Source organism: Thermobia domestica, chromosome 4 (assembly GCF_964235325.1).
Source record: "Thermobia domestica chromosome 4, izTheDome1.hap1.1, whole genome shotgun sequence".
NCBI classification, from domain to species: Eukaryota; Metazoa; Arthropoda; class Insecta; order Zygentoma; family Lepismatidae; genus Thermobia; species Thermobia domestica.
In genome coordinates, this window is record NC_137457.1 from 303252353 (window position 1) to 303265312 (window position 12960).

Genomic DNA, 12960 nt, shown 5'->3' on the forward strand with positions numbered 1-12960 from the left:
CAGAAATTTTTGTTGGCAGTTGTCCAAGCTTTGAGTAGACCAATACTACGAGCCACTACGTCTGTGCAGTGTTAAACGGGTATTATTCTGCACTCGAGAAGACTATAAGTAATTGCAAAATATTTCCGCCTATATTTTCAGGAAAAAAACGATAGAACTTTTTTTTTTTTTTTTTTTTATGAGAGAAAGAGTCTATATGAATTGTGAGATCAAATTTTCATTGTACATCAATTATATTCATGTTAAACAAGTATAATTTTATTGACAAAGTGTACAAATGTATGTTAGGAAGTTTTGGGGCGGAACTGAACCCAGTGGACTTCCCCCCCCCCCCTTCCCCCGTGAATATGCTCCTGGCTACAATTTTCGCTTTCACTTGATTTACATGGTGCAAAAATGTTAAAAGATAGCGACAAGCGTTTTTTTTTTTTTTTTTTAATCGATTAGCGTTCCTCATTCTCCCTCAACTCTACTAAAACGGGAATTGTATAGAAATAAACTATTTTCTGGTTATAACGTTGCTCGCCATAGAGCAAAAATGGTAATTTATAGTTAGAAGTACTTTTCTGCTACTAGTTACCCGTTTCAAGAACAGATTCTATCTACACCTTAATTTCCCTACTAAAACCGGAAGGGATACACTCCCAATTTCAATATTAATTTTCAAAGAGGAAAAAGAGAAGAGATACCTGATATGGCTTCAAAATGGCTTCAGCGACCCAAGAACAAGTTTTATCTCCGATCTTATCTCTAGTAAAGGCGGAAGTTGCATATCCACTACTTCTGGTTTCAGTATTAATTTTTAAAAAAGCAAAAAAACAAGCGATACGTAGAAGTGGCTTTTTATATGGTTTAAGCGACCCAAGAACAAGTTTTATCTCTGAACTTATATGTCTTTAGCACAACTGGAAGTTATATATCTGCGACTTCCGGTTTCAGTATCAAAATCTTATAGTATGTAAGTCTATTGTAGTTTCATAATGTACAAAGTAATGTTCGTAACGTTTAGCGTAAGTCCCTGTGAACTTGTTATTGTGCTAGGATAACTTGCTTATGTGTTTATTTGTGTTCCAGGACATCTATCATTATGTGTTCTGTCATCCCGACTCTCCAGATGTGTTTGAAATCGCAACGAATTTCCCCAAGCGGATTCTTCAGTGTAAACCATCAGCGGAGAGGCCCCAAGTGCTGACACTTCGAGAAGCCGGCTTCCAAAGGGGTGAAGTCCTCTTTGTATATGATTTGGAAGCCTGAGATAGCTCCCTAATGTGGTGACTTATTCGTCTAAACAATAAATAACGATAAATAAATAAATAAATAGAAACGGTTGTGATCAGGTAAACAAAACAAACGCATATAGGGAAAAAAAGGCATGTTTCACGTAAGAAATTCAGTCACCAGTGTTCCCTTACGATGAAACAGTGCGTTTTGTTAGTTCTTGTTTCCTACTTTACTGTACACTTACTTAGAAAACAATGTGGTAACTAAAATGACGATGATTCTACGTTAAAAATCATTAACAGCGGGACTTCTTATCACTCAAGAAAAGTGGGTGAGTGCAAAATTTGTTCCTTTTTTGCAGTGTCCTGCAAACGAACCCGTGTGTACAGGTGTTGTATAAAAGTTTCTTGATAAAGAAAGAATCGTTAAAAAAAATGTTACTAATTTGGCTAAAGAATAATAATTGGACTTTTATTTGTAATTTAGAGCAAAGTCTGTGGATGTAGTGTGTGTTCGAAAAAAAAAAAAGAAAATTTTCGTATGTTATTTTTTAACATGAAATATTCTCTCAGGAATAAGTGGAAACTTGCTGTCCATGATAGCATGTGCAATTTCATTAAAAAAGAGAAAAAAACTTTCCAACAATCAAGCATTTATTTTTTCTTTTTTGCTAGAAATCCTGTTTTTATATATATATATTATATGTTCACATACATACATACATACATAGTACACACATAGGAAACTAACCAACGTAATTTTTCTTTTGAAATCTTGAATGTCAGTAAAATTACCAGATGAATAATATTAGATACTATTATTGCATTTCAGTGCGTGTGTGTGTTTGTCTTTTTTTGTTCCTTTTTTTTTTTTTTTTTTTTTAATTCATGCCTTAGCGTTTAACTTATGTCATGAAACAATTATTGAAGGAAAAGGTATCAGAAAAATAAATACCTTTACTGAATTAGAAAGGTTTCAAATGTATTTGGTGCACAAAAATGGTTTTAACATCATAATTTTTTTTATTATTGATAATTATTACGGTTTCAAGTGTTAGTTTTTTTCGTTTTTTTCTGCCACACCGTAGAAGTCTTTTTTTGTGTGATAAAAATTATATTGGTTATTTGCGAAATCCAATTAGTGTACAGTTTTCCATTCAAAACGGTCGCAAGTTTTTTTTTTTTTTATATATTTTATTTTATTTTTTAGTTATTGCAGCGAAGCTATTCAACAAATGAGGTGTAATACTGTGCAAATCATAACATCATTACTTATAATTAACCCTTTGATGTATACTGGGTAAGTTCCCACGAAATCAGCAGGCTTTCACCAAACAGAAATCCAAACTAATGAATTTGAGTGAGAGTTTGTCTTATTCCCTAGTTTGATGCGTTAATAGTAAAATATTAAATTTGGAGTAAATTCACATTAATTAATTCTTAAGTGTTCTTATTTTCCCTCTAATAATGATGTTGCTTAATAAATACATTGTGTCTCCGTGTGAGAACAAAGCAAGTATATCTTCTTTCAAATCGATAGCCATGTCTTGTTTTTCGAGAAGTAATAAGTCAGAAATTCTTACGAATCATTAAAAATTCAGCAAACAAGTAACACTTAAATATAATTAAAATTGCATTTGTTTTGAGCTAATAATCGGAGGAACAGTCAGAAACACGAAACAATTAAAAATCCTATTAATACTAGGGACGGGAATATCTGCTCTGTATTTTGGAATATACTGGAAATATGGTTTACATTTTGCCACAGTCATTTTGTGTATACGTAATCTCTTGTATGTTATTGTCAGAGAAAATAGTGAATATACAGCTTTATTCTATTAAAAGCAATTTATTTATTTATTTATTTACTTAAAAAATATTTCAAAGATCAAAAGAAAGAAAAAATAGGTTTTCTCTGTCTAATTTTTCAGTACAAGATATACTGTATAAGCTAGGCATTTTTTTTTTTTTTTTTTTTGAGATCTTCATACTTGCTTAATTTGTTATTAAATTCATGACGTCATAATACATTTGAAGACGTATTCTTTGACATCACTATGTAGTATTTTCTAAGTACTAAGTAAGTTTGCGGAGTAATGTTAGTACTAAATATTTGTTTATATGCTTTCAAGGTGCATTAAACTCACAACAATCATGAGTTGTACTGTACTGTATCAGAAAAGAAAGAAGAAAAACGTCAACAAATTTTATACATCAAAGGGTTGATTACCAGTATACAAGATGGTGCGGAGCTGAGCAACACATTTCAAAGTTGAATATTGCGCAGGCCCGATAGATTGGAGTGGGTTACGGATTGGAGATTGGAAGAGCATAGGATGCCATTTTATAGGAATACCGTAACAGTTGCCATAAACATCGTTGGAGTGTTGAACAATGTGTTTTCTGTCTTCGTACTTATTAGTGTTTTCTGTGTTCGTACTTATTACAAAATGAAGTCGGTCCTTAAAGTGCAGCAATTGTTGAGACATTTCATTGTTATCTGACATTAAGCTAAAGTTCCATTGTGACTGTTGCAGTGTTCTTATGAAGTGACATCCTTCAACTTTGCGTCCCCCGGCTGCAACCCACCCCAATCTACGGCGCCTACGCAATATTCAACTTTGGAATACTAGTCGGTTCCACGCCATCCTGTACCTCTTACAATTTTTTTTTCTCCTCAATTTTTGTAATTTCATAAATGTTGGTGAAGTGATATGATTACGTTTTTATTTTATGAAGACTTTTTTTTTTTTTTAATATATAACACACGAAGGTTACTCAAGTAATGTTTTTTGTGCTTGAAAGCAACAAAACCGTATTTCAAAAGAGTAGCATAAAAAGTGGATGGAACGAATATATATTACAGCAAATTCTGTTAAGTTGGATTTCCTGCTTCATTTGACTTGAACAAACGATCGTGAAACCTTAGAGACATAGTCTTACACCATTAATTAGCCCATATTGTGGCCACTTAAGAGCCTGACTTACCATTTTTCTTCTGCTTGTTTTTCATAAGTGAAGGAAGATAATGAAATGGAACCTGTAGAATTTTTAAGTGTTGTCATCTATAGAAATTACAGTATTGCTAGAATAACATTTTCTCCAAAATCTAAGTTAAGGCAGCGACCAGAGGAACGAACTCAACTGCATTTGATTACGTATCATGTTGGTGTGGAATTCTGTGAACTACTTTTTAAATAATAGTTGTATTTAGTTTGTAATAAGCAAAATAGGTTTAACATACAGCTATTAAAATTAAATAATAATGTTATTTTAAAAAAAAGTAGTTCATAGGATACCAAAACAACATGATACATATTCAAATCCAGTTGAGTTCGTTCCTCTAGTTGCTGCCTTAACTTAGATTTTGGGGGAAATGTTATTCTGGCAACACTGTAATTTCTAGAAGAGGCAACACTGAAAATTCTTGAGGTTCATATTTTCTGCTTACGTTATCTATGATTGTGGTAAGTTTTTTTTTTTTCATTATCCTTTCACGTATGGAAAACAAACAAAAGAAAAATGGTAAGTTTTGTATTATTCTTTGTAACTCAGGCTCTTAAGTATAAATTAAGGATATTTTATAGGAAAGCATGGTGGCTTCTCTTAGGTTTCATTATTCAGGATTGCCAGCTTGGACTGAATAGATTAACTGTTTATTCATGGTGTTGAAACAAGAAAGAAGAGAGAGAACAACTAAAAAGTAAAGAGTGCCTTGTGCTAGAAAGGCTCGAAAGAGCTCACTGCCATTATTAATAAAAGATAAAAGATTAAAAGGGAGGAATAAAAAAGACGAGAAAAGAACAATGATGACTTCCAATTGTGTTGAGCTCTTCGCCTATCAAGCAGGCTCACATATTCATGTGTGGCTTTAAAACTTTATTAATTTGAAAAAAAGAAATTTTAATAATTTAAAAGATGTGTAATTTGTAAAATAAGACTGTTGCTGTGTAAAAACAAAGAAAATAAAACAAAATTTATTTGTACATTACACTTCAAACTTATTGTATAAATGATAAGTAGTAGTAAAACTAAGAAGTATTCAGAGTAAAATTGTTGTTTTTTTATTGTTTGTTCTGTATTTAGTAGTCATTTAGTTACCATATCAGTACGAGTGCCGTCCCAACTCACGTATATTATAGACTAGTCTTGTTAAAATTCGAATAATTTTAACAGGTGTCAGTAGAACCCTTAAGTTTGTGAGATGATTTTAATGCAAAAGTTAATAAAAACTTATATACTAAAAAGATTGTATACGAGGTGCACACCTAAAGTACGTACCGTTTTGTTCTAAAGTCATATTGTGTCATTTCGGGAAAGCAACTTCGGCGTTGGAGATCTAAGTCTTTCATCTCTAAGCAGTGCAGGGTTTGTTTGCTAAGTGGCAGCAGTTGAATCACAGCGCCTGAACGAGTAAGATTCGGTTGAAGAGCAACGGGTAATACGAAATTCCTTACCGCAGCTGGCTTTTGTGTAGTCGTTATTCATTGCCAATTGTGTGTGTGTGTGTGTGGAGAAATGCTCTTGCAGAAAATACTGTTGAAAGTGGGTACGTGAGTTCAAAGCAGGGCGAACGAATGTGAAAGATGAGCAGAAGTCTGGACGTCCAAAAGCAGTATCAATTGACGCTGATATTTCCTAATACACAATAACACACTGAGCAAGGCTATGTGATAATATGTAGAAAAAACAGTATCACGTAACAGTTTCAACACAATAACGGTCTTCATCAGACTTCCACTCTAAGCCAGAAGGAGTGGAAGTCTGATGAAGACACAGTTATTGTGTTGAAACTGTTACGTGATACTGTTTTTTCTACATATTATCACATAGCCGTGCTCAGTGTGTTATTGTGTATTACTACAAAATGGAAACAAGGCCTGATAGATTTCCTGTGTTGAAAATTTCATCATGGAAGATAAACGTGTTACCAGGTAGATTTGTGATACACTGGGGCTAACAGTGGAACGAATAATTACAAACGGACTGGGCTAAGAAAAGTATCTCCTCGCTGTGTTCTACGTATGCTTAATGAGAATCAGAAAGATTCGAGAATGCGATCAATTGTTGCTAATTTGATACGCTTCAGAAGAGAGTGATGCAATTTATTGGACAGTGTTGTGACAAAGACGAATTACATTTCATTATTCAACCCAGAAGCAAAAAGGGATCGAAATGGAGGAAACACAAAGATTTACCACCCCGAGAATTACTGCCAAAATTGACTGAGAAACTATGACAAATGGCAAATGACAATTTCATCCTCCACATGGACAATGCACCGTGTACCATACTACTGATTTTGTGACCTCAATCTTGTCTGGCCACGGTATTGAACTTCGGCTACATCCATCCTGATCATTAGATTTAGTCCCGAGTGAATCCTAGTTGTTTCCAAAACTAATCTCAAGGATTCTGTTCGTGGACATCATTTTGCCAGTAGATCTTCCCTCGAAAGTGCTATTTTCTAGTATCTGAAACATATCCACATGCTACACAAAATGGACATAGCGATAGTAACTGTGTAACAATAACTGAAGATGAAATTGATGTGCGTTTTTTGAAACATTGTCACATGCGACGAAAATAATTTTTTCCGGAATACGAATATTCAAAAACTGTGGTTGAGCACGTTCCAACTTCAGAACCGGTCGTCAAACGGCCGTTTCGAGCATCAAGTTATGCTCTGTAGTGAAATTAGGAGGGGGTACTTTTGAGTTTCTTCCTAACAATCGTACCATCAATGCCGAACATTATTCCGAATAATTGGAGCAGATGTATGTTGCACTACACCAAACATGCTGCTTTGCTGAACGAAAGCGTGCCCTGCTGCAACAGGATAACAGAAAACCATATTCGGCTCGAAAAATGCAACAAGAAATGAGGAACTTCATGACATCGAACTGATGCCACACTCGACTTATAATCCTAACCTTGGACCTTCGGATTACTCTTTTTTTCGTCCGTTGCAGTACTTCCTGAAATCACTTCACCAACCAGCAAGAGCTGAAAACAGCATTGACTCCTTTGGCCTCTAAGGACAAGACGTGGTATTTACTTCGAGTAGATGAACTGGTATGTGAGTAGTTGCAGTCTTTAACAGAGAGTCTATACTTGGAATGTTGACCTACTTTCAATTTACTGTACAGTTACACTCATGTCCAAAATAATTGTCACATATCTATGACTGTCTTCTTGTAAGAATTAAATGTGATAATGATTTTGCAGGGTACTTTAATACTTATACTATGTGTATAATCGGGAAATGTATATTTGTGGTAAATTTCATAGGAAAAGAATTATACATACGAAAATTAGAATGATTAAAACAAAATATTCCTAAATGGACAAGAAAGTTATTTTCGTCTTATTTATTGCTTTTGATTTGAAATTTGCCACATACATGTCTTTGCCGATTATACACATACTAACATTATAAGAAATACAGGGCGGATTCTTTATCAAATTATATTCCTACAACAACAAATTTATAGACATGCGACAATAATTTTGGACATGAGTATACATACACGTATGTTATGTACCAGAATATTGCAAGACTTATAACCCAGCCTTGTAATAAACTTTTTAAAAGTTGGTTTAGATACGTTGGCACATGGACGAAAAAAAGAACTGAACTTAATACGTGCAAGCCAATTTTGTGAGGTTGCTAATGTTCTTCACTTATCTTCATTGTGAATAGAGCTGCTAGTTTAAGTGGAATGCGGACAGTCAGAATTAAGAACCTGTCTCATTACTTAAGCATAACTCTGGTGAAAAGATTTATAAATGAAGTTTGTTCTAAATAAAGATAAAACCTGTGGATTCAATGGTTTAATAAGATGGGCACTTTATTCCCCTTTCCTATTTATTTCACTGTTATATTTGTCAATCCTACAGCATAAAAACTTAAAAAGGGTTGTAAAGTGCATAAAGCTGTGAAAATTTCTTCGATCTGACAAAAGATAGAAGAAAAATTGTTAGATCTAAAGTGTCAATTGCCCTACAGGCAACTAATGTCGAGCTTTACTTAAACCATGTGCATTAGTTAACAATAGTTCGTCCTAAAAAATTGTAATTATATGGTTAAAATGATTAAGTACATATGAAAGAGGATTGGCTAGGATATTTCAATTGTCGAAGCATTTCTGCATGTAGGAAAATAAATTGTTTTCCCCTAAAAATTGAACAACTAGGAAAGTTTTGAATTGGTTAATAAGTATTGGCCTTTACTTCTGAAATAGTAGCAGTACTTAGGGAGCAAATGGGAGAAATAAACCTCACGCTCTTAAGAGAGATGGCGTCTGCTCAATAGAATTTCTCTCCCCAAAATAAAATTATACAGAGAATTTAATAGCGACTAAACTAGGTGCTGTGACTTACAGATGTGAAATTACCATTAAAATTATTAACATGTTTTGAAGGCAGAAGGTGAAGACCAAAATTTCGACAATTTTCGCTGCCCCCATAAGTAAATCGTGAAATTTGGAGAATACATATAAAGTGTATCTTGGACACAGAAGCTGAACTAAATTTTGTTAAATTATAATATTTGGACATTTAAAATTTTTTGAGTAGGAAAGCTTAAACCTGTGTCCGGGATTCACTTAAACGTCTTCGCAGAAAAGGATAACTTTCAGAGTGAGGGAATTAGCTAGAATTAGCTTTGAATATACAAAATAATTTATTCGACGTTCCTATTTTTGTAAAGACATGAAAGCTAGTTTGCCGTTAGGCTCTACTTTCTTTGTGAAATTTTGTGTGTTGCTAGTGAGAATAGAAAATTGGTGTTCAAAATAATGAAGGTGGTTACGTTGGATATATCGTACCCTATAATTTTGCTTGTTCAACTAGGTAATGACCAAATATTTAATGACACACATCTTCCCAACCTAAAGATGATTTCGGAAAGTGACATTCGTGAATGTGTAAAAGAACTTCAGACTTAGATCCTTAAAGAAAATCAAAATTGTTAACTTTATTAACCAAGTATAAACATTTCTTGCGAGTATCCTAAACTAATTGTGAGCCATACAAAATTGAACTAGTCGATCATGTGCCTGTGGTTGGAAAAATTTATACAATAACCCAGGTGATGCAAAACATTTTGAAGCGGAGCTGAATAAATGAATTAAATTAGGTATTGCAGAAGAGAAACCTAGTAGTTATCGAAATCCTATACATTACGTTAGAAAAAAAATATGGTGGAGCAAGGACTGTAATTGATTTAAGCCTACTAAGTAACAGTAATCTCACCTAAAATTCAGGTGGAATCAATAAATGAAATTCATCCGCAAATTCCTGGAACGAAAATTATCAGCTCCATGAACGCAATTCCAGAATATTAGAAATCCTGTTACATTTTGACTCTTGAACGTACTAGTTTAGTCTATTTTGGACGTCAACGCGTACTCTTTGTCCTTCAAAAGGGTTGGAAGTCTAGTCCAAGTGTTCCAAAATGCAATGATTTTCTATTTTGGGTTAGATAGAGACTCTTGGTGGTAATATATGTAAATTATCTTTTGTCATAGCTCTAACATAGTGGAGCATTTTGCGCATTTGGAACCAATCTTTAACATTCTCGAAATTGGAAATGTTGCTTTAAATTTTGAGAAATGTCAGTACCTGCAAACTGAAATTCTGTTTTAGGTTATGTCGTAAGTTGAGTTGAACTGAAACCTAATCCGTAACAATGAAGTGATTAAATATCTCCCAAAGCCTACAACTAAGAAACGATCCTCTCTTGGAATGTTATCGTGGAGTAGGAAATTTATTCCATAGTTTGCTGCATTAACTGTACTATTATATGAGTTGTTGGGGATGAATTAGAAATTCTGTCTAACCCCTGAATTACTAGTTATTTCAACAACTTTGGATATTGATAAGATCCTCTGGCTTCAAGTCAGCCAAATTTTTCAAATCCTTTTCATTTATTTTCGGATACCAGTCTTGAAAATTTAGCTGGTTATTTGGCACAAAACGACGAATCTGGAGAGTTGCTTGTGATTGAATATTCTAATCGGAAGCTAAAATTGTATGAAATTTCTTATTCGGTTATTCAACTAGAACTATTTGCTATGCTATTCCTATGTGAACATTCTTCGAATTACAGTGAAACCTCTACTAACGGACATATTTTGTAATCGGAAAAATACATTGACACATCTCTCTAAAGCGGACACACTCGTTTGGGATGACATATTATTCTACTGTCCCGCTGGAATCTAACCAAGCAGAAAACAAGTTCAGTAGTTTTTGCCCGCGGGTACGCATATTGTCTCAAACAAATTAAAGCGACATACTGAAAACGTATTAAGTAGTGATAAATTTAAAGTTCAGAGAATTATAATTTTATTTCCAAGTTGTGCCTAGAACATAGAGTATTGGATGGCGAAGGATAATGCAGGCACAGTAACATTTTGGTAATATTCGTGAATACATGGTTCATGCAAAAATATCTTTTTCTAACTGCATATTATTTACTAATTTTCGTAAGAAAATATTTAAACCTCTCTATAGCGGACATTCTTTCATTCCCCGCGGCTGTCCTCTTTAGAGACGTTTCACTGTATATCCTTGGATGGAAAAATCACGGTTCACTATGATGATAGCGCCGTGACATATTCGTTTACTCTTCAAAAATTTAGCGGACAACTAAAGTTTCGTTAAAATTACAAAGATCCGAATTACAGTTTTAACACATAAAAGGAACTGATAATAGAATTGCGGATATTTTAAGTAGAAACACTCCAGAAATCCCTACTGAATCAGAATAGTATAAAATGAACTATCGCGTTTGATGATTAAACTTAGTTCGAGCAAATAGTGTAATTACAAAGGTTGGATCATTACGATTCTAAGTTAAAAGACATCTGGAGGTAATAGTATTAGGCTTATTGATGATTATTTACGAAATTCAAAATAAAACCTTTGGTTGATAGTTATTTTAAAATCTTTAAAACAACGTGTGACAACACAAATACACGAAAGGGGATATTTTGGCGTAATTAAATGTGTAAAGCTTGCAAGACACTTATTCTTTTAGAAGAATAAAAAATAAACTTTTATGCAGTATTTCTAAATTGTTAAATCTGTGCTTAAACGAAGTTCTCAAATCGACTCATTGCTAGGGGAGATCTTCATATTGAAGCGAAAAAGCCTCATCAAAAGTTATATGTAGATATCGTAGGAAAACTTTCTTGTAGCTAGAGTTACTATTGTTTTATCAACAGTAGATTTTTATGCTAGGTTCATCTCTTGCGTTTAAAAATTCATATGCGACTGAAATCACTAGAGTCCTGGAGAAAGAATGCTTTTTATTTCCGTGTCCCAATCACATCATATCTGTCAAAGAACCACAGTTTGTGTCACATCATCGGAAATAATATTGCATGGAACATTGAATTCACCATATCCTTACAACCTGAAAGCCAATGGAATTGTCGAGTTTTCCCATACAGTTTTCCCAACCGTATAGTACGTGTAATGTGTAATAATAATCATAGCAAATGAAATAATATATTAAAACCTAATTGATAGAAATTCGGTTTTCTTGAATAACCTCAAGGGGAGAAACAAAGCCAAATTTGTCAAACAAAACTTTTTGATTGTTCGATTGAAATGCGAAAGAAGTTGCTAGAAAATTTTAAATAATAATTATTCGGTAAAAATGTTTTCTCTATAAAAGAAAACATTTCCCAGGCCACTTTTTCCCGGTTACATAACATTAAGCATAATATTGTACGGTGGTATGTCCATGTACAGTAGTAAGATTATGCCATGATCGTTTAGAGCACCTTTTATTATTGATCTGCGTTAATTCGATTATTTGTGATTACCTTAATTTATTTGTGTTTGTATACGTACTGTTTGTGTTTTCCTTTCAATGGTTCTTCCATTGAACAAAAATATATACCGGTATATATGAAGGAGCAAAATATGTAATAGAAGGTAGCGTGCATTAGGTACAACTTCGATAACATTTAAACAGTGTAGATAGAGACACTTATCAGGCAATACAAGAGATAGGGATAGTTATCCAGCAGTGCAGGTAACGACATCTAATAGTGCGATTACCTATTAATATTAGCCTTATATACAGATTAAAACGATTTATAATTCAGTTAAATTATTTTCCACGAAACTTCTTTTGGTGTTAGGTAGAAGGTAAGCAGTGCAACTGGCGACAACTTTAGCATGACTAAACTATTGTAATTTAGTTTGATTAATAGACCGAGACGTCTTGCGTTTTTAATTATGAGTAAGAATATCTAATTATGGCAATTACGATTATGCAACAGACAATTTCTAAATGTTTTAAGGGTTGGATATGATATTCACAGATAGCCTGACATGATTTTGTTTTTGATTGAGAAGTGTAAAGAGGGATTGTTCTGAACTAAAGGCTATTTTATACAAATGTTTCATTATATACTTAAGTATTGAGTGTTAAATTTTTCGTCGTGCTTTTGCATTAAGAAGAACAGAATATGTTAGAAAAAAGTAGAAAATATTAACTTTAGTTTATAGAATAGTAATGTTGTAGCAGTTACGGCATCTGTTGAAAATCTTTGTTTTTTTGAAAGGAGAAAAACAACTTTATAACGTACCGATAGAGACTACTAAGAAAGAAATAACAGTTGTAGAAACCGAAGTTTTAATTCTGCATTCACAAAAAAATCACTGACTTTGGTCTTGAGACAAACTGATTTAGTTTCTACTTTGCATTCCTATTTCTGGG

General features: G+C 33.4%; 1 protein-coding gene across 1 annotated transcript in view; it reads left to right on the plus strand.

Moving 5' to 3' along the window:
- The window catches only part of Faf2 (Fas-associated factor 2), a 60660-nt gene extending 55387 nt beyond the window's left edge, over nucleotides 1-5273 (plus strand). Inside the window, exon 8 of the mRNA XM_081756402.1 lies at nucleotides 1075-5273. Within this exon, the coding sequence (XP_081612528.1) occupies nucleotides 1075-1254 (180 nt within the window). The 3' untranslated portion in view covers nucleotides 1255-5273. The remainder of the gene's footprint in view (nucleotides 1-1074) is intronic.
- The last annotated feature ends 7687 nt before the right edge of the window (nucleotides 5274-12960 follow it).